This window comes from Periplaneta americana, chromosome 9 (assembly GCF_040183065.1).
Source record: "Periplaneta americana isolate PAMFEO1 chromosome 9, P.americana_PAMFEO1_priV1, whole genome shotgun sequence".
In the NCBI taxonomy this organism is placed as follows: Eukaryota; Metazoa; Arthropoda; class Insecta; order Blattodea; family Blattidae; genus Periplaneta; species Periplaneta americana.
In genome coordinates, this window is record NC_091125.1 from 65543589 (window position 1) to 65567496 (window position 23908).

General features: G+C 37.4%; 1 protein-coding gene across 2 annotated transcripts in view; it reads left to right on the plus strand.

The window, feature by feature from the left end:
- Positions 1-23908, plus strand: part of LOC138706037 (Krueppel-like factor 8) — an 877162-nt gene that overhangs the window by 529080 nt on the left and 324174 nt on the right. For both annotated transcript variants that reach the window (XM_069834934.1, XM_069834935.1), the window contains one exon: positions 8894-9032. In XM_069834934.1, the coding sequence (XP_069691035.1) occupies positions 8894-9032 (139 nt within the window). The remainder of the gene's footprint in view (positions 1-8893; positions 9033-23908) is intronic.

Sequence of the window (23908 nt, forward strand, 5' to 3'; positions counted from 1 at the left end):
TTCAGAAAACCTCAACCAAGTAACTTTTCCCAACGTGGATTTGAACCCTGGTCCACTAGTTTCATGGTCAGACGTGCTAACCGTTACTCCACAGCGATGGACAGTAGTAGACCTACTAACTGATCATGCAACCAGCACGACCCATGTCTACCGCTTTAAGACAACGCAGAACAAACACAAATACAAATACTAAAAGTATAATTACCAAGTCGTATGGAATGAAATCGAACCAAGAAGCGGTACCGCGTGAGCCACAACGGAGAACCTGTTTAAGTGATACACATATTTCAGTGCGTTTTGCTATGAAAATATTTTGAACTGAAATTATAAGTAGAAGTGATTTAATGATTGCTCGGTCCAATGTGCCATGAAAGAATTTATGCAGTTTAAATTTCTCCATTAATATCTTTATTGATTTTGGCGATATTTCACTTGATTGTAACTCGGTAGAGGAGATATTATGATGTATGGTACGTTTCCAGATAAATTGCAGTGATCAGGCGTAAAAAATGCACTTGCCATTGGCGGACTCGTTTTTCAAACTGGATACCTCGCCCAAGCGTCCTGCAGAGGAGATGGATAACAGCTCCAGCCACCGCGACTTGGAAGGAGGGGACTCATATGTCATTCGGATGGAATACGGTGGTGAAAACGTAATAGAAGGCGATTATTCTCTGCTGTACGAAGACGGTATTTCTCGATACGTTGAATTAGGCTGGAATACATGCTATGTGGTGATTTTGAGCACAGTAAGTTAGTGATGATATAGGTACAGATGACCTCAAAATAAATATTGCAGTTCTGCAGCTAGTTTCATATTCTAAAGGCCTATATATTGAAGCATGTACAAGATTAGATTAGAAGAAAATAAAGACATTGGAAACTATTTACAAATACATTCAATAAATGAAGAAGTTCAACACTACCGCTTTAACTGGAAACAACATGTAGACAGAATGGACCAAACAAGGTTGTCTAACTTGGCATAGACCAGTGGCGACCAAAACTCGAACGGGAGTAATTACATGCGAGAGACAGTCTATGAAGTAAAGAGAAGGGGGAGAGGTGCTTGGCATGAAAACTACAACCAGTGGTGGTTCGTGCACTAACATTGAGTTCTTCATCAACCCCGCGAATAAAAATAGCAAGCTTTACTGTCTTGTTTTTTTTTTTAATATTCCTCATGAACACAATCAGAAATCTCCTGAATTCTCTTCTGGCTATTTAGTCGAGAAAGCACAGTTTTTTCAAAATTAATTAAAAGTTTCATTGGACAAATCATTTCAGCCACCTTGATCATTACGCTTTTAAAAAACTCTTCTACGTTGGAAGGCTTAAGAGAATGAACTATTTCGTTCGCCAGTAGATACTGTAGCTGGCTTCCTTACATTTTATTTGTCATCTTTCTCTTCATGACGATAATTTATGGCTGATTTCAGTTCTTGAAGTTTAATGGCTCGTTTCATTACTACACTAGCACGTAATATTCAATCAGTTTCTATATATTATTATTATTATTATTATTATTATTATTATTATTATTACTACTACTACTACTACTACTACTACTACCACCACCACTACCACCACTACTACTACTGCTGCTACTGGTAATGCTATCAGTATTGTTATATTAGTATTACCATTATTATTATTATTATTATTATTATTATTATTATTATTAAATCAAAACTAGTAAATAACTGATAATAATCATCAAAAGATTTAAAAAAAATTGAAATAGAGATATAGCGTCGTCTGGTAATTATTTTATCCTTCAAGGGAAGATGTAGCCCTATAGGCTATATTCAGGCACGTATATAAGAATTATGGTAACACTTGCTAATAAATAATAATAATAATAATAATAATAATAATAATAATAATAATACCTGTTATACCTGTGTATTCAGCGTAATGCCCTGTAATGTCGCTTCTATATACTACTACTACTACTACTAATTGAACCGTTGAGCAAAGCAACATATTACATTTTCTCCGACAGAACAGCGAACAAATTCCTCTTCTCATTCTGTACGAAACCTTCTGTTCCTGCTAGAGACAGAGGGTTTGTAGAGCGACATGGTACCGACACTGCTTGCCTTCAGTACGTGAGCGAGACAGAGAGCAATGTACTGGAAACTCTCCTTACCAGTATGAATGTCTTTGATTACACGATGTAATCACGATACCCAGTTTGGTCACCGCTGGCATAGACCGTCGAGATTCAGAGGTATGGGGAAACCAAAGAAAAGATGGAAAGATTTGCTGTGAATTCGAAATAGGCGATTCATCTAATCTGAATTGTTGAAGAAGAAGAAGAAGAAGAAGAAGAAGAAGAAGAAGAAGAAGAAGAAGAAGAAGATCACTTTAAATACTTTTTTAAATATAAATGTCATTTCCCTTGGTCAGGTTCGTACTCTCCAACCTCAGATCTAAAGTCAAGTATGGTAGCCACTCGTTCACCGTGGACGGTAGCCTATATTGAAAAAGCAAAGATTTAAATCTCGTCTCACTCCGCACCGGAGCTAGCGACCAATCTTCCCCTACGCACAGGTGGGAACAGAATTGATTTACTAGAAATTTAACGGTGATATTTCTCTTTTATATTAAGTTTTAATTCGTGAGATCTGTTCTCCGATGTTGTCATATGGGAAGGAACCCAGAAGGAAGAATTATGACAGAGTAACGTGGGGGGACTGTAAAATCTTGGCGAATGAGGCGTAATAAAATATGTGCTCAAGGTATCCCAGATGATTTAGCATCTTTGTGACGAACGAAGGTGAACAACCTGGCTGTCGACAGGTGGTGTTGGGACCCACTGAGACCCCTCGCGGTGCAGAATTTCGTTGTTTCTGTGTAAATGACAATCGCATTAATAACGACGCCATTACACTCTCGCGGCTGCTACCGGCATTTGTTCCAGCGACAGGGTGCCCATGAAAGTGTATCAGTGTTCCAGTGATATATGTGCGTGCTTTGGACCAGTTCAAGACTTTCTCGATGTTTTTTAACCTATTCGTGCAGTAGATTTGTTACGCTAAGAAGGTGGCTTCCCGACAACAGTTAAGATGCAGGTTTACGCTGCGTGGAGTCCACGGTGGTGGGTTCAAATGAATGTCCAACCGTTATCAACATGATGTCCTATATTATGACTAGGGCTGAAGAAAAGTATTTGTATAAAAGTCTCGCAAGCAGGGATTACCGACGATAGGAATGCGAACGAAACAATTCGATAAGGAAGAGCGGGCAACGGGAAAAGTCACGAGTTAACTTGAATGATATTCAAGAGTGCAGTCGGAAGAGAAACGACATCGATAGAATCAATCTTGCATTGTGAGTTACATTACGGTTTTAGTTTGTTCCGCTGCATGTGAATATGTGTCTTGTTCTAAGTGCGTTTATTTTATTAGCCTATGTAGTGATGGAGAGTTTCCCTCGCAGAGTATCATTATTTTATTCGTATACGCAATGTTGCGCATTTAATTCACTTCGAATTTTTCCCTTGCTTCGCTCTTCATTTCCACAGGCGATGTCCCAATCTATTCATCTTCTTGGAAGAGGCAGTACTTCCATCGGCCCGCATCTCTCGCTCCCTCGGCGTGCCTACATAGACACGTCAAAACAGACAGTAACGCCACCACTGTTTTTCGGTAATCGTTCCTTGCGCGAGCTATATCAGGGTAGTAAATAATTTCTATATACTCTGTTTACAAAATGCGTCCCGTTGCAGGGTGTCTCTACTGTCTGTAAGGAGGAGATAAGAGTGAACATTCGACACTCCTCAATAGTAAATCTGCTTAAGTGACGTGAGATTGTATCAGAATGCCGAAACAAAAATCGAACAAAGAACAGATAATAAGACGACTGAATTCGGAACATGGGGAAAATGTATTTAACTTAATAAAATTGATAATAATGATATTTTTTGTAAATTTAATATTTGCTCCTAGTTAATCAATTTGAAACACAAGTAATCCTGGAAATGAAAATTCTATTATGAGTTCATTCATACAAGGAGCGGACTGTACAAGCAGCCGCTACCGTGACCAGTCGAGTGTGCATATAGGTCTCGCAAGCAGGGATTACCGACGGAAGGAATGCGAATCAAAAATGCGATAAGGAAGAGCGGGCGACAGGAAAGATCACGAGATAGCTTGAATGATATTCAAGAGTACAGTCCAAAGAGAAATGACATCGATAGAATCAGTCTTGCGTTGTAATAGTTACATTACGACTTTAGTTTGTTCCATTGCATGTGAATGCGTGTCTTGTATCGCACGGTATTATTATTTAATTGGTAAACATATGTTGCGCGTTTAATTAGCTTCGAATTTTTCTCTTGCTGCGTTCTTTATTTCCACAGCGATGTTCTCATTTGTTCATCTTCTTGGAAGAGACAGTACTTCCATCGGCCCGCATCTCTCGCCCCCTTGGCATGCCTACATACACACGTCAGACAGCAACGCCACCATTGCTTTTCGGTAATCGTTCTTTGCGCGAGCTATACAAGCATTTTGCAAACACAGAGCTCTACTTCGATGCAGCGTAACCTATAACCAACACTTTTTAGTCCTAATTATGACAAGTCAAGGTTCTCATTATTTCCAAAGAAATCGATTCTGTGGCCTAGTAGTTTGCATGAATTTCTTCTGGGCCCAAGAGTTGCTGTTTAAAATCCGTACAAGAGCTGTTATAAATTTACAAGAATCTATAAAAGACTTCAGCATGTTTTCTTCCGAGATATAAAGTATTAAGCCAGAGATCCCCTGTTAGATTTATGTTTGATTCACTGTTAGATTTTATTTATGTTATCAAATGATAGACTAAAATTGGATGTCTAATAAACTTGTCCTCCCTTCCAAAAAATTAATATACCTATGATATGGAAGCATATAATAACGGGTGTAGAGACAAATGTGTGATCGTACATAGCAATACAAGTAGGTAAGAAGATGAAGAGTCGGATGTAGAGAAAGATGGTTAGCCATATGGATGGCTGGATGCATGTAGAAATGAAGAGACGGACTGCATGAAGGATGAATAAATGGCCGGATGTTTGGATGAACGAAAACATATAAGGACGTTCTGACAATGGGTGAAAGGAAAAATGAATAACCGCAAGGAGGAGGACGATTGTAGATAGATAGATGGATGGATGGATGGATGGATGGATGGATGGATGGATGGATGGATGGATGGATGGATGGATCTGTATTGTGAATGGATGGATGAAATATCTGTGCCGAATAGTTCGATGAATACTTCAATAACGGCAGGAAATCAGGCACCTAGCTTGCTAGGATCACATTTCCATATGTAGAAAAAAGTCTACAGATTCATAGCTTTACTATGCTGCACAATTTTACATATAACTATTTGTTGATGCGATCACCTGTCAACAGGTGCATAACTTTACTATTCTGCACATCTTTACGTAGAACTGCACGTGAGTGTTGTGAGAAATGAAATATGGAGAATATAAGGGTAATAGGAAAACAAAAGAACAAGGATAAGGCAAGAAAAACAAGGGGATGACAAGGAAAGCAAGGATGATATCAGGAGTACAAATCAGAGACAAGGATAACAAGGGGAAGCTAATAAGATCAAGAGGAAGACAAGGAGAAGAAGGGGTATGAAATAACAAGAAGAAGGAAAACAAGGGGAAGGTAAGGGAAACGCAAGGACAACAAAAGAAAGGCAAGAAGAGGGCATTACAGTTTTATGTGACGGTTAATTCCAGTTACCCTCCGCCAATACCTAGTCAAGAGAAAAACGTAGTTCTGCGTCAGAATTGGTTTTCATGTTGCAATAAAATACAGAACTTAAGGATTTCAAAGGCAATTAATCTAAAGTGTGCGCTATACATAAAAAGTCGTCTGCAAGGCGATAGAAAAACTTAATCTTATTAGATGAGACATAAGGTATAAACTTTTGGGTTTCAAACCGTGATTAAAATATGGTTGTAATAGCTAAATGTGTCAAAAAATGACCTAAGTGAAAAACAAAAATTCAAGTATTAATAGGATTCTTTATGTTAACTGTTTGCTTGAAGGTGAAGTGTTAGTGAATTCTTGTCTTTTTATTTCTCTTGAAGCAGTTCTTACTCTGAATGAAATGAAGTGTGATATCTTACTGTTAGATGGCGAGTTACAGTCTGTTCATAGACTTTATGTCATTGTGTGTAACTCTCAGTGCTTTGGCATCTCTTACATCAGATATAAGTTACTCTTTATAACCAATATTTCAAATGAATGACGACAATGTCTGTAGAAAGTTGTAATGTATTGCATGGGACGCTTACAGGATAGTTACAAGTGAGTAACTACGGGACTTCTGATTTATTGCAAGATATACGTCTAGCCTGTACTTTCCGATCCATACCAATTTATCCGAGGCAGCTTACATGTTGGTGCAATTAAAATGCAACACTTAGAGCGATGTTCTACAAATCTGTTGTAGCAGATATCTTCATCGTACACCGATTTACGGTCTGCTGAACAGGCCTTCCTCTTGATATGATGGAAACAAAACACGACAACCCGCACGGCATCGCTTTCACTGCGTTGTACATATATGAGCGGTGTAGAAACGGGGTGGTAATGCTTTATCTGACATACCTTCTAACTCGAGACATTATTTAGATTGATTACTGTAAATTATTTTTTCCTATTCTCGACAAGTGTAATTCCACAGGATCAGATACGAAGAGTGTGTGATCTACAAAACTTTACAAAGGTTATGAGCACTTTCAGATAAAATCTCCCACCTTGTATTTCACAGATTTTTACCTCTTTTTATACACTTCTGACAGTTCTGGGTTAATCTTAGTGATGTATTACCAAGAGATCCAGTTATAATAACTATTGCTCAGTTGTCACATTCAACAGTCTGTTAACATGAATTGCAAGGTCATTGCTGTTACTATCTTCTTTTCATTTTCAACAATTATAATTGGTCTATCGTTTATCTGCTTCTGTTTTTACAGTATTATTTTCTGCAACACTTTCTAAAGAATATGATCAGCTCCAAATAATATAATTTGTCCTAAGTTTACAAAATGTTTGCCTTTTTTTTACATAGTAATTATAACATTTTCTGAGTAAGATTTCATTATGTAAGTTGAGCAATTTGAATATAAGATTGTTGAGAAGATGGATCATAAAGTATTTTGAAGAGATAGAATACAAAGTAGCTAAGAATATGGAGGAAAACATTGCTGAGAAAGTGGAGAACAAGTTAAGGTAGCTAAAGAGATGAAAGAAACGATGATCGAGGAAGTGGAGAACAAGGAAGTTAAGGAGATGAAAGAAAAGGTAGATGAGGAGATAGAGGAAAGGTAGCTGAAAAGATGAAAGAAAAGATAGTTAAAGAGATAGAGGAAAAGTTAGCTAAGGAGATGGAGAAAACGTTAGCTGAGAAGATGGAGGAAAAGTTAGCTGAGGAAATGAATAACAAAATAGCTAAGGAGATGGAGGAAAAGTTAGCTGAGGAGGTGGAGGAAAAGTTAGCTGGGGAGTTGGAGAGGTAGCTAAGGAGGGAAAAAAGTTAACCGAAAAGATGGAAAAGAATGGAGCTGAGGAAATGGAGGACAAGGTAGCTAAAAATGATGAAGTTAGCTAAGAAAATTATTTGTTTATATTGATAGTAATTGTGCATGTATAACACTAAAAAAAGTATTTATCGTATCTTCGTATTTGTTGCGGAATTTGTAAGAAGCACTCATCTCAACCAGAATATAATATTACCACGCTACTGAAGTAAGTACCTATAATACTAGAACGTTACGTTTCTCTACTTTTGTTTCACTTCTCTTTTGAAAAAAATGGTGGATGAGTTTGAAGGGAAAGTTAATCGCTTTGCATAGTGACAGTTACGTATGTTCCAATATCTTCATTATTATTGTAGTTTTTGATTGGCTTCATTATTCAGCTAAAACACACTGTCAAAGCAAAATCAGAAGTAAACTCTTCATAAACAACAAAGCTGTAATATTCTCTCTATATAAGTCAATTATGGTAAGCGTCATGTGGATACGTATCAGCTGAATATGAACTGGAGAGCAGTGTAGTGTTACAGTCGCTTTCGTCCTCCAGTACAATTACACAGATTTCCGATGAGGAAGAAAGTTCCCACACGGGGAATTAAAAACGTTATCGCGAGCAACTTGTAGCTAGTAATCAAAGTTTCGGTAAATTCCGGACTTTATCTATAGTCTACTATTATTTGGAGTAAGTTCTTGCTACAGTACTTGAGAAATAATGTCACACAGCCTCTTTTTCCTTGCTGTCTACCTCCAATGGCGGAACTGAATGTGCAATGCAGGCTTACGATCCGATATGAACTGTGACAACGCTGAGTGCTTGTTCTCTTACACCAACCCTGGGTCGTGATATTCGTGAATTGTAATTGGGAAAGGTGACGCCGAGTCCCCACACGTGCGAGTTCTCCCACGCATTGTCAATCACAACCTTATTTCTCAGGCAATGTAGTCAAGATAACTTTGTGTCATTTCCCTGTTGGGTTTCAAGTGACTAGTGTTTCGTTTATTTATAATATTTTAGTGCAGTATCTACTGTAATTTTTACTTTCTATGAAAGGGCATAGTGAGGCTACCGGCTTGGACAGAACGAGCGAGCAGAACTGATGTTCTAACGCTGTTTTCAGGCGTGGGTTCGAATCTCATCTGAGTTTGGTTTAATAACTCAACTATGAGGTCAAAGTCTGGTAATCTCACGGTGGTTTTTTGGACGTCTTGCCAAAATGCGGCACCATGTCTTTCGCCAATTCCATCGACGCTACAGAACCTCTCAGATGATGCAACAGTGACTGTAGCTATGATTTCTAATACATCCCACAATAGCTTGACCAGTTGCATTTAATTGTGTTGCAGGCGGCGGGTCCACCCGTGCAGCTGGAGCCCGTGGACCTAAGCGTGAAGGCCCCTCACTCGCCCCCAGTGGTGCTGCAGGTGCCCCGATACAGTCCCCAGCTGCCCACCAACGGCGCAGACCTGCGCCTCACCTACCCAGGTAAGACTCGATTGCTTGGCTTATTAGAATGTGGGAAGCGCGGGTGTGGCGTGGAGAAGAATGTAAAACTAATTTATATGTCAAAACGAAGGAACTCGGAAGGACAATGGAAACGCCCTTCGTAGGAAGAAATTGGTATCATTGATGCAGCCTTGCTTGACCACAATTCTCGTCCATCCTGGATGGAGGTTAATGGATTGCATTTAAGAGATGCAGAATATATGTATCTTTCAAGCTGCGGGATTACGCAACCGCGTAGAAACTGGAATGCTACCGCGCGTACTGAATTGTTAATGCCAAATTGGAATTTTATTATCAAAGCGCATAGGCGGAGCTACGAAAATACGTATGTTGTAAGAACGCCTCCAAATTTTTCAAAACTGAAACAAAAATATTCAGTCAATAACTTTTTTTCCTTTAAAATCAACATTTGGTCATAGTCAAAGCTAACTCCGGAATGGATTGTAGGTCGTGTGATTTCGGACAAACTCGGTTTTTCCTTCTGTGTTAAGCATATTGCTTTCTATTCATCATTACAGATGAGTCATTGATGAATTTAAGAACTTTTATTTTTACCAAAAGCGTATTTTGTTATAATGACTTAATAGCCTAACCAAATAATTGTCATTTGTTTTTATATGTTATTTCTCTTAGTCTTATTTTTAATATAGGATGCTTATCTCAACTATCAAAATAATTTAAAAAATAAAATTGTCATTCAAATTTATAAATCAGGAGATGAAAACAATATGAATACTTACAGACCCATTTCGCTTATATCATATTTAGCTAAAATTCCGGAAAAGAAAGGAATTAATCATAGACTAGTTAATTATTTATGCTGTAATCAATATACCCTACGATTTAAAAAAAATAATAGTTTTGTCGTGTCTCAAGTAACCCAGACAATAACAGAGCAACTAGATGTAACAAAATGTTTAGGTAGGCCAATAACTTCTTAGAATATAGACGCTGCTAATACTATTTTATAGGTCTACTTCAAATATAACTTTTTTCTTACTATGTTGAATATAAAAATGAATAAATACATCATACAATACGTAAGAATACAGAACATTTTTCATTGTAATCCAGCTGTAGTTTCAGATCACAAAAGCTGCGGCACGAGGAACACCCCCTAATGAAATTTTCTAGCTCCACCTATGCAAAGCGCTACTGGAAGCATTTGTGAAAGTGCTGCAAGTCATAAGATCGTTTAAAAACTTTATACTAATAGCAGTGATAGTTCTGCGCAACTGTAAAAATAATAAGTGAAGCATGGGTGTTCCCTTCTTACTAATTAAATTTTACAGTCATTGGAACTACCTATACAAATCCATGAAATGTAAGGTATCGTGTTATTAATTCACAAGTGAAGATGAACAGTAATAATTATTCAATTATTGAGCTGTTCTCCTCCCAGATATTAGGATTAATATTATGATAAGTGTTTCTCAAGTGCTTAGGTACTGCATCTCGTTAAATTAATGTTTCTACTTTCAATGACCCCAATAGTGCGTAAGATTTGTTGATAATATGGTGTTGTTAGCAGAAGAGGAGACGATACTAAGGGATATGCTACTGGAGCTAAATGACAGCTGTGAGCAGTGTGGGATGAAGATAAATGCAAACAAGATGAAGACCATGATTATCGGAGGAATGTAAAGGAGATAACGTGCGAATTCGAAATGAGGCAGAAGAGAAAGTGCCCAGCTAGAAATACTTGGGATGTATGTACTATAAAAAGTAACATGAGCTGCTGCCAAGAAGTCAAAAGGAGGATAGCAATGGCAAAGAAAGCTTTTAATAGAAGAAAGAAAATCTTCTGCAGACCTCTGAAAAAATGACTAAGGAAGAGACTCGTGAAGTGCTTTGTGTGGAGTGTGGCATTGCATGAGGGAGTAATTTGGACAGTACGACGAAATGAAGAGTAGCGGTTAAAACATTTGAAATGTGGATATGGAGAAGGGTGGAGCGTGTGAAATGGATAGACAGAGTAAGAAACGAAGGTGTGTTGGAAAGAGTGGGTGAAGAAATAATAATGCTGAAAATGATTAGGAAGAGAAAAGGAATTGATTGGGCCACTGGCTGAGAAGAAACTGCCTACTGAAGGATGCACTGGAATGAATTGTGAAAGGGAGAAAAGTTCGAAGCAGATGATAGACAACATTAAGATATACGGGTCATATGCGGAGACAAAGAGGAAGGCAGAAAATTGAAAATATTGAAGAAAGCTGGGTTTGCAGTGAAAGACCTGCCCTTGGGCAGAAAACTCTGAATGAATATTAAAGTTGTTATTAGCCTATTTGTATAGATTGAGAATTCTTGCTGCCTATTACTAGAAGAGGCATTGACATGTTCTGAAAATAAGTCGTATCAGGTATTAGACTGAATATCTGATGTCTTTACTGTAGGATTGATGTTTTCAGGCGGGAGACTCACAGTTGTCATTCTTACTGTTAATAAGGGTATGCGTAGCGGCGAAGGATTTATGAGAAAGAGGCGGATGAGCCTGTGACATGTCTTTCTTTAACAGCTCAGCCAAGACCACACCATCATTATTCTTGATAAATTATAGAGCTTATATGTGCACATCAAAGTTTCATGTGTGCTAATAGGTGCATAATCCTCCATATAATTTTATTATAACGCTTTTCTCACACCTCAAACTCAATGGCATTTATGTTAACGCTTCGCACAGTTACCATGAACTCGGCTGCTGTTTCTACAATAGTATCTTTAGTTTCTAAAACCTATTTAGCAGGGAAAATATTTGCAAGTAACTTATAAATTAAGAGAAGTGTCTGTGTCATAAGAATTTCTCAAATTGTCAATGCATTTTTGACATCTTCGAAGATTGTTCTAAAATGCTTGACTAATCTCTTCTTACGAAATGTTGGAAACGACTTGTCGAATATTTTCTTCCACTTTTTGCACAACATAAAACTACAAAAAATCGCAGCAATATACTATACACCAGCTTCACACAATAAGTTAGAAAGAAACTTACAATAACTTACACTATACTACGCAGAAATAAGTGGTCTCTTCAGTATTCTTAAAAAAAAAAAAACAATAACTTACACTGCGCTACTCACGAATGAGTAATCTTTTCAGTAGCTCACAAGACAGGTGAACTGGACGCGACAAGCACCCTTGAACTTCAGCCCGTACGACAGCCGCACTATGGGAGGTAACGTTTCTGTACTTCCGGTGGGCTTCATATTCGGAGGAGTCTTGTACAGGCACATGATTTTATTTTTACTTCAATTTTCATTGTACCTGAGTTTTTGAATGTATTTCACTCCCATCTCTTCCATCCAAGGCCGCATTTGCAGTCAAAGTCGCCTTACGGTCACAGTATACAGTATTGAGTGAGTGAGTACATTACGTACCAGAAATATGGTCGTATTTTCTAGTGAATAAAGTGAATTCATTATTGAATCATATTTTGCACAGGCACAGTGTCCGTTTGGTTACGTCGCTTCCCGGTTTCTTCCACACGTTTCTGCTGGTCCCTCTGTAAAGACTAGTGGCTGGTCTATCAGCTCTTTTCTGAAAACATTTACTGTCAGGAATTGGACGTCTACGTAATATTATATAACTATTTAAAATAATTTAAATAAAAGGGACTCGTTAAGTAACTGTCACGTGATTTCCCCCCTTTCTATGACCCTGCGACATAACTACTTGAACGGATAGTAGACAGCAATCTGAGTAAATTTATCTGTGCGAATCGGGCAGAAGTGAAGTGATTACAATACGTAAGTAAGGTATTCTGTAATAAAGTAGGTACAGAATTATTATTTCAAGAGGCACAGGATTATGCCCCCATGTCGACTGATGCTTTGCATTATTTCTTTTGGGGTTTGTTAAACATCCTACAACAATACTCTCTCTCCCTCTTCAAAGTGTAAATACTAAAGTAAATACATTTTTATAAACGACATTAAGGAAGAAAACATAGAAAAACACCCACATAAAATGTAATACATTTATGAATATACGGATTTACTTTATGGATCAGTAATCTGGTCACTGAAACAGAAAGATATCAGCAAGACATTTTATTTCAGACGCATCAATTCAGCTATGTAGACTCTATTAATAGCTTGCTTACAAATGACTTTTAGAGAACCCTCCCATAAGCCCGCCATCGTTCCCTATCCTGAGCAAGATTAATCCAGTCCCTGCCATCATATCCCACCTTCCTCAAATAAATGCCCATACAACTGTAGTATATCTCTTTTAATGTATTTGATTGATTTTATGAACACTGTAACATTGACCAAATATGTGTATTTTATCATTCCTCATCTACGTCTCGGTCTTTCCAAAGATCTTTTTTTCCTCCGGCTTTCCAATTAACACTCTGTATGCATTTCTGGATTCGCCCATACGTGCTACATGCCCTGCCCAACTCAAATATCTGGATTTTTCCTTCTCCAATAGCTCTACAGCCCAGTGTGGGCTTTGCCTTCCTCAACGATCCGCCTCCATTCATCTCTTCTTTTTGCTTTCTCTCACCAATCAGATATACGTAACCTCTTCAAATCATCCAAGATATCTTGGAACGGCCACCGGAGTGGCTCAGCGGGTTAAGGCGCTTGCCTGCCGGTCTGGAGTTGCGTTCGGGCGCGGGTTCGATCCCCGCTTGGGCTGATTACCTGGTTGGGTTTTTTCCGAGGTTTTCCCCAACCGTAATGTGAATGCAAAGTAATCTATGGCGAATCCTCGGCCTCATCTCACCAATTATCATAATACCATCTCGCCATCACCAATCTGATCGGCGCTAAATAACGTAGTAGTTGATACAGCGTCGTTAAATAACCAACCAAAATAAGAAATTTAAAAAAATATATCTCGGAACCATTTTTTCCTAGGTTTACCTCGTCTAGCCACATCCAGTATTCTTCCATCCAACATAAATTTTGGGAGTCTTGTATCATCCATTCTATGTACATGTCCCAACCATGACAGTCTAGCTGAATTTATAAATCTTGGAATATCTTCGCCCTGTAATATCGTGTTAATCTCATAGTTACTGCGAATTCTCCAAGTTTTTCCTTCTTTCACTGGGCCATATATTTTCCTTACGATTTTTCTTTCAAATCTTCGCAGCAATTCCGCATCTTTTGATAACAGGGTCCATGTTTCCGCACCATATGTCAATACAGGCCTTATTAGAGTTTTGTAGAGTGTAATTTTAGTTGGTATAGGCAATAAAGAGGACTTCAAAATTGGGAGATTTGCATAATAAGCCTTGTTGCTATTCATCACAGTTGTTTTATTTCTTCTAATATATAATTTCTACTGTTTAGGTTTACTCCAAGATACGAAAGGTTTGTGACTCCTTCAAAATTGTACATTTTAATCTTTAAATTCTGTACTTTTTTGTTTGATTCCAGTTGACATTTTCTTATATTTGGTTTTCTTCTCATTTATATGAGGTCCTAATTAAAATATGGATTTAATGTTCCTAATTATGTCAGGGGAAGAATACAATGCGTGCAGTTCTGCGTTGTGTAACGTTCTCCATTCTTCTGTAACTTTATCCCTTTTAGCGTCTATTAATAATACAATTTTCATATTCGTTTACCTGAAATGCGAGCTCTGTTGAATTGTTCCATTTGATAGTCAAGCTCGAGATATCCTGCTTCTTCATAGTACAGCAGAATGGGTGAGTTCAAAGGTTACTAGACATAATATCTGAAAGATCTGAATTTATCGGCACTGTTAAAATAGCTTCCAGTGTTGCGTTCGTGGCAACCCATCATGACAGAAGGAAATTATAATGATTGGCGTTGCCGGCATGTTCGGCCTGGTCCAGGTGACGACATCTTGCTCAGGCACTTTCTCGGTGACTGATGCCCGGACTGCAAGCATCCATGTCGCTGTCACCTGCCACAAGATAAATCTTGCAAGAACGCCGAGACTCCGTAGCAAAGACCGTTTTTACTGATGGATAGATTCCAGAGATGCAATTGACGTGGGAAAAACGTTCAGTGGTGTTTCACGAAGTATTGCAACATCCATATCCACATCTGTGGCCTAAATCGTATTCGATCTGTGTAGAAGAATCTGTCATTCCTGTTCGGAAGCACATGAGAAGTTTGTGTCAGATGTATGAGCCATTCATTACATTGCTTCACTTCATTATCATACGAAATGTTACCGTTAGCTGAACGATTACGGCTTCGGCTTTCTACATCGAAGACTGTTGTTAACATTTTTTAGCTGAGAGAGATGAATTAATGATTGAATGAACGAATGAATCAATGAATAAATCAATGAATGGATGTATGAATTAATGTATGGGAAAATGGGTGGAGAAACAACTAAAAGGTAAAAGGTAAAAAGGTTAAGATATCCCCGTAACATGCCATGAAGGCACTTGGGGGGCATGGATGTAGAGCCCCACGCTTTCCATGACCTCGGCAGTAGAATGAGGTGGTGTACGCGAAAATACTTTCTTGCAAAGGAAATTAGGACTGGGAGGAAGATTATGTGAGCTCCAAGCCTGTTGTCCACTTGTCTCATTCCTATTTTCGCCGTTGTATACGTGAAGGAAGATTAGAGAAATTTGAAAGAGAAAGCCGAAAATGAACGTAACGATATAGGGTATTCAGGGAGTTTTAATGAAATAATTAGTTTCTGTCGTCATATCATCCTTATTAGGCCTACATCAAACTCGTTAGCAGTATCCGACCTTGCCTTCCAGGACTTCAGTAGGCCTATGTCATGGACACATAAGTTAAAATGTCACATCTGACCTATAATTTACTATCAGAAATGGAAACAAAATTAGAGAGATCACTTATTTACAAGTAAAAATATGCTTACTCAATTTACACACGAATTTCAACCTAATAATCCCCAGAACGTTGAGAAAGATACTTTTTATTATCGTTATGAAATATTTCTTGTCTTCCCATTTCTCTTCCTCAACCTCATCCTGATTACATCCCAATTCATTTTGTTTTAAACTGAAGATACCTTTTCATTTCATCCTAGAGAAATTACTTCAAAATACTTAGCATGTTTGAAATTTTTTATATTGTACGAAAATTGCAAGAGATCAAGGGTGATTTATTTGAAACTAACATGCCGATGCCCGACAGATTTTGACGAAATTCGTTCAGGAAAGTCAAAGGTATTGCGTATAAGTTATATCGGGGGGCGTAAGTTCAGATTATTAAATTTATTTTTACATTGCTTCATTGTTATATATTTCGAAGTAAATAATGTTTGTTTGAAAATTAGACAGGAATTATAATACATTTGTTATTAAGCGGACATGTACATCTTTATGGAGTCAAAACTGACATTTTAAATTTATTTTTCTCCGTGGAATACACTTTCCCCTTTTTATATAACGAAAGAGATTAAGATATATCTAATAATGCCCCAGAAATGTCCTTTAACTCTTGCGTTAACTTCACCTGTTTCTTTAAATTTATTCTTCATTGCTCTTTTCCGAAACTTTAAATTTTATATTTGTGTTCCGTTATAACTCAAAATGTTTTTGAGATGTTTTAATGAAATTTTGCATGCTTTTCTGTTCATTGTCATCTCAACATACATAAACTGCATTCCTTTCTGTAGCATTTTTTCTTAAGAAATAGTATGGGTTTAATGAAAATATTAAGTTAATAAATGTTTGTATAAACATTTAAGAAACAAAACTTTTTTTTTCAAGAAATGAGTAAACGATTTTTAATTTATGTTGTTCGTATAATTATAAAAAGAGAATCGTTTAGTCATTCATATATTTGTCGAAAATATTACAAAAATGCGTGAGTACTCAATTTTCATCAAACATTTAGGAAATAAATTACTGTTAATTAGTAACAGGTCTTTGGAAGTGTTATAAATTCACAATAAAGAAGAAAATTATTGTAAGTATGCAAATTTTATTTCACCTGGACTGGATATTGAGATATAAAATGTTGAATTACATTTAATCTAGGCCTACGGCTATAGTTGGAAAGCTGCACCTGCTCACGTAAGTTCTAGATTTGACGATTAAAACGTAGCCAAGACGAAGGTTTCTTCAAGATAATGAGTGAAAGAGCCCCATACGAGGTTTACCGGTTATTCCTCGTTATCTTTTTTTTTAAACTCCGCTTCTCTATTTCCGCCACTTAACCTACCTGTCATACATCTACATTTAAAAGTTCTTAAGAAGGTTTTCATTGATAGCATCGTTAAATAAAACATGATTTACAAATTTTTTTCATTGACCATAGCCTATCTGTAAGTGTTAGCAGCCAACCATCCTCTTAGTTTAAAAGTTTCTGTTTTTTAAATTCCTTTCACTTTTTTATCTAGAAAAGAATTCTTTATCAAAATAAGAAAGGCACACACGAAAATAAAATAATCGAGTTCGTGTGATTAAAAATTAATCTTGTTAAGTTATGTATGAAACATTTTATTGGCGTGGGGGGGGGGTTTATAAAGAGTTAATAATGTTCAAAGTTTTACCTAGCAGAAAATATTTCACGTACACCGGTACATCAGAAATATAGATGTTTTCGATGAATGAACAATCTTCGGTTTATAGCGTTTATTGTTTGATATGTAAAATCAGGACTTTATTTATTATAAGTAACAAAACTGAAATTAAGTCTAGCTAAATGTATTATTATTATTATTATTATTATTATTATTATTATTATTATTATTATTATTATTAAGTAGGCCTACGTTAAATAGATAAAAATGAAAACGAAGGTTGGTTTTTGCTAAATTATGAGAAAAAAAAAAAGAGGCCCGACCCTGTTAACTGCCAAGGGGCCCTGGTTCTGTGTCCGGGCGTGGTTATTTGTTTACATTTGAGCTTCACATATAAAAAATAACAAGTTCTATAGAAACTCAAATAATGAAAAACATCGTTTTTAAAAATGCAGTTACATTGACAGATATTCCTTGTACCCTAAAGTCTGTATTTAGTGTCATTCTTGTTCAGTTTGTTCAACTGTACAGATATGAAGACTTACCACGAACGGTTTATACATTCATGAAACATTCACTGACTATTTCGGTTAGGGGCTCAAGGTTTTCTAACGTGATTTTCGGTTGTTGTGACAAGGTCAACTTTGTTCGCTTAGGGCTATTTTGTTAATTAAAACATACTACTTTTTCATAACCGAAGGCCGGAAATTCGGCTTATTATGAATGACACAGAGGTCTGCTTATGTTATAATTTAATATATCAATTACTGACATAGATATACTGTATGTATACAAATATAAATTTGAAGCTTTCGTGTGTATTGCGACAAACATTTGTGTCTTTCATCTTAGTTATACCACAAACATCTGACGACTTCTTATCAAAGGAATCGGAATTTCACTTCCGGCAGATACTGGGAGAGTTATGGTGTACCATCCTCTTCCTGCCGCTGTTCCATTCTTGTCGTTTCGTGAAGTATAGAACTTCGACACATCCCATAACAATACTCGTTATATCTAAAGATTAACTTATGTCACGTAATATCGCTTAACAATGTTCATATATGGTAATAACACACTTTACATCACCATATCATGTGGTCATCATCGGTGATCTATCACGCTAATAGTTGCACCTGGGGTTCGTAGGCTCAAATCCTTCCAAGGACAATTGATTTTAAAATCTTTAGAATGTCTTCCTCTTGGAGGAAAGTCAGCTGTAAGTTTCGTGACATAGATTTACGTTAGATACGTGAAATAACACTGGGTAAAGTCAAAATTTGTAGACCATTTCTTGCCGGCATTAAATTTCAACACTGAATAACCTTTGCAGTTGAAAGCATTGTACTACTGTACTACTGGTACTCCCACTACTACTAAAACTGCTATTGCTACTGCTGCTACTAATACTACTACTGCCACTGTTACTGCTACTCCTACTAGTACTAATACTTCTATTGCTACTACTATTACTAATAATACTACTGCTGCTGCTACTGCCACTCCCACTTCTACTAATACTGCTGCTACTAATACTAACACTACTACTACTGCTGGCGGCCGGGTAGCTCAGTTGGTAGAGCAGCTGGCTACGGACTGGAGGGTCCGGGGTTCTATCCCAGGTGGTGACGGGATTTTTTCTCGTTGCCAAACTTTCAGAACTGCCCCGCCTCCTATAAAATTGAGTACCGGGTCTACCTCCATGCCCCCCAAGTGCCTTCATGGCATGTTACGGGCTGCTGCTACTACTAATACTGCTACTGCTACTTCTCCCACTACTATTAATACTGCTATTGGTACTGCTGATACTACTATACTACTACTGCCACTGTTACTGCTATTCCTCCCACTACTATTAATACTGCTATTGCTACTGCTGCTACTACTAATACTGCTACTCCTACCACTACTATTAATACTGCTATTGCTACTACTAATACTACTACTTCCACTGCACTCCTCCCACTACTATTAATACTGCTACTACTACTAATACTACTACTACTACTCCTACCAATACTATTAATACTGCTATTGCTACTGCTGCTACTAATACTACTACTGCCACTGCTACTGCTACTTCTCCCACTACTGTTAATACTGCTATTGGTACTGCTGATACTACTAATACTACTACTGCCACTGTTACTGCTATTCCTCCCATTACTATTAATACTGCTATTGCTACTGCTGCTACTACTAATACTACTACTTCCACTGCTACTGCTATTCCTCCCACTACTATTAATAGTGCTATTGCTACTGCTACTACTACTAATACTACTACTGCTACTCCTACCACACTATTAATACTGCTATTGCTACTACTACTACTACTACTACTAATACTGCTACTCCTACCACACTTAATACTGCTATTGCTACTGCTGTTACTACTAATACTACTACTGCTACTCCTACCACTACTATTAATACTGCTATTGCTACTGCTGCTACTACTAATACTACTACTGCTACTGCTACTCCTATTACTTTTAAAACTGCTATTGCTGCTGCTACTGCTATTTCCATTACTGCTAATAGTGCAACTGCTTTTGCTACTACTGCCATTATTACTACTGCTGCTACTAATACTACTATTACTCCCACTACAACTACTAGTAGTTCTATTGTTATTAATAGTGTTATTGATGCTACTCCTACTGGTACTAATACTGCCACTAATACCGCTAGTACTGCTACTGCTATTAATACTATTACTAATACTACTACAATACTATTTCTACTGCTACTAATGCTTTGCTACTGCTAGCTACTCCTATTATTGCCATTGCTGCTGCTGCTGCTACTACTACTACTACTACAATTATGATAATTCCATGTTATATCACAATAATGCAATATCTCATCGTGTCATATTCTACATCTCGTAACACTGCTAATCACATGATCCCTTTAGCCTATATCATGGATCTATAGTAGGCCTAATAGATAGAAATTTTGTTTAACATGATTTGCCATAGGCCTGGTTGCATTAATGTAGCTAACCTACCCGGAGTTCACTTTCGGTCAAATATCAGTAAATGGACTGATATATATATATATCTCTATTTATGTTGTGTAGTATTGATCTTGGATTGTGTGAAGTTGGTTTAACGCTAATCTGAGATCACAAAAATAAATGTGACAATAGCATGAAATGAGAGAAAAGAAATAGTGTTTATAGCGAGTCGGTTTTCAATACATCGTTCGATATTCATATACTGTGTTGGTAACATGCGTAACCAGAAAGATAACCATGGGGGAATACAAAGAGAAGGGAATAAGTGCAGCAAATTTAAAAGAATGAGGATAGAAGGAGATGTTGATCGAAATAATTGTTGTCAAATATAAATTTGTTACAGAAAACGAAAAACAGATTTTGATACCACTAATCAAAAGGTGATGGAATTAAATTGCTGCACAGTGTGGTTTCACGAATGTAATTCTAAGAAATTGGAAAATTCTGAAGTTGTGGTATGAAAATACGAGTAAACGTGAAATCTGAATATGAACAGTAATGGAACATACTCAAGAATACATTATTTCATTATGCACATAATTATACGTTAAATGTTAATAAAGGCCTTTCTCTACATATAAACAAAATATACTTCCAGATTCCGGTCTTACCTATTTGCTCTGATGATGGAACCTGTATGTAGTGCCAAAACGTTGGTAATGTCAAGTTCCAGAAAATGATGAAATACCCAAAAGCCTAAATTTGATCAGTTACCGTGAAAGCTTAAAATATCATATAGTTTATTTTAATAATTATTATTTAACTTCTGCTAAATTACAATGTAAGTTCAACTATCTTGAACTGAGAAAAAATCATCAGTTAGATTTGATCTTAGTATTAGTATTTATACCACCAAAACTTTACCCTAAATAAATGTTAATTTCATTGCCTTATCTCAGATTAATTGAAGCGTCGGCTGGAACAACGTTGTAAGTTACAAAATTTTCATTCGGCGTATTTCCGTGTAACAATGTTGTATGTCATGTTGCCTTGCAATACACTTTGGCTTGCAACTGTCCATCAATGCAGTGCGTGAAATTTGTCCGCTCAAAAGTTTGCTACCCTCATAAGAACAACGTTGTGCGTGCACACATTTTTGTAGCTCCTGTAAATTTTACCAAATGTAACTTATAACGTTGTTCCAGCCTAGGCTTAATTTATTTACTCGTATTTATAAGACTGATCCATGTTATATCCGATCATGTCACATCGTATAAGACCATGTACTATGGAATATTAAAGTTTAAAATACGAGTATAATAGCCTGTATCATTATAGTCACTCCCTCACCTTTACATTGTCACTCAAGTCTGGAAAGCCAGTATGATATCGTTTTCCATCTTCTCAGTTATTTTAATCACACTTCTTGTGTAACAAATTATACAATTATCAGCATAAACTAAGCACAATATCTCAGTGTCGTATGTGAATAAGTGGATCTGGAAGTGATTCATGGAGCTCCAGATTGACTCGTTAACCTCTGTAGTTGGTTCAGCGTCCAGGCACGGAGTCAGGCGGGCACGTCCTCTCAAACAGGTTCTGTGTGGGATCTTCTTCATCCCGCGGCGGGGTCAAACTCGTGTGTGCGCAGCGTGACCGCGGGTCAGCCGTACACCTGGGCTCAGCAGAAACCGCTGCCCACGGTTCTGTGTCATTCCTAGACAAACCTACTGCGGTTTAATTCGCACAATGTGTCCTATCACAATTATTTTACAGAAATTTGCATCATACTAATTACTGTACAAAATAATTGATAGGAATTTCGACAAACTACTGTAGTTGGAAGTACATTTGCTGCCTGATACGGTGATGGTTACAGAAGTGTATTAAAGACAATTTTCCTTGTGCGACACCTTCACCTCTCTCACCTTACACTAATTGTACAGTCGGTAATGTACAGTACACAGTCCGCTGACGTGGCTCAAGTAGAGTTGCGGTCTTATACAGGGTGTTTCCGGGTTGGTGTTACAAACTTTCAGGGATGATGACGAAGGGCACATGTATCAATTTGAGATAAGGAACCCTGGTCCTGAAATGACTGAGTCGAAAATTATAAGCGAAAATAGTTGTGTGGAAATGGAATTGTAATTTGGCAACACACAGCCTCCTTCCCTTAACCTTTGCAACAGTCGTGGAAAGATGGTATTGACCGGATGTCTCCTACGTGGTTACTTAGACCGATACAATCTCTGAGCTTGTCTATTGTTCCCATTGGCTCATCCGTATTCGAAAATCAGGTCTGCATATTCCTCTCCCGTGTACTCCTCCATTTCGCTAGGACTGATCGACTGAACACAGCAGCTTGTACACATACACTGCTGTCTACAGACGTGCATATCAGGACCGACCATGTCCGTTACACATTACGCCATCTGCATTGCTTTAATGTAGTTTCCTGTCCCCACCCCTCAGACAGCGCACTGAATGGAATACTGTAAGTAGACAACGTAAACAACGTCAGATGAATACAGTATGGGTAAGATGTACAGATAAATACACATAAATAAGGTGTACAGAGGAATAAAATTATGGCATGACTTCTGATGGTGATTCTGTAGAGTCGAAAAAGTTAAAACTTATTAAATAATGTGTACAAATAACTTTTAGTTATTTTGTTTCAAAGATAAGCATAGACGGACTTTGTTTGTTTAACCCAATTTAAAGAAAGTGATGTCAAAATGGAAGACATTCTTCTGTAAGATGGTAAAATAAAATTTTGAATAGAATCTATGTTGCTCTTGTTATTTATGTTTGTAATCGAGAACATTCTGCCTGACCCTGTATAATACTTTTGCAACAATAGAATAAGCCTGGTGTCTACCGCTGTGAAAGGAGTGGTCCCGAGTTCAAATCTTGGTTTGAAAATGCTACCTAGTTGAGGTTCTTCCGGGGTTTCCCTCAGCCCATTAACAGAAAATGCATGGTATCTTTCGGCGCTAGACCCTGGACTCATTTCGCTGTTTCCTCAGTCAGACGATAGATAACTGTCGCAGTTGATAAAGCATCGCAAAATAAACAAAAAAAAAATAAAATAAGTCTGCTGCAAATCTTTCTTAAATAAACCGCTATTGAGCCTTCTGTTTGTAATGCGTTCGGTTATTTATTCTGACGTGTATCTAATATTAAGCTGTGAGCAGTGCATATAATATTTTTACTCGGAGGTAATGATTGTGGGCAGGAGGAAGATCCCATCCCCGTGGGTAATTTGACCGGTTGCCCCGGTCCGCTAGTGGGAGGCTCTGCACGGCGAGATTACGTTATTGTGACTCGAGCAATTAGCATGCCTCTGCTTTCTATAATACACCCGGCAACAAGAAATGAAGTGGCCAGAAAAACAAACGACTGAGTAATGACGTTGGTCAACGAAACAGGATACGACGGTGGAGCGAAGTGAACGGAA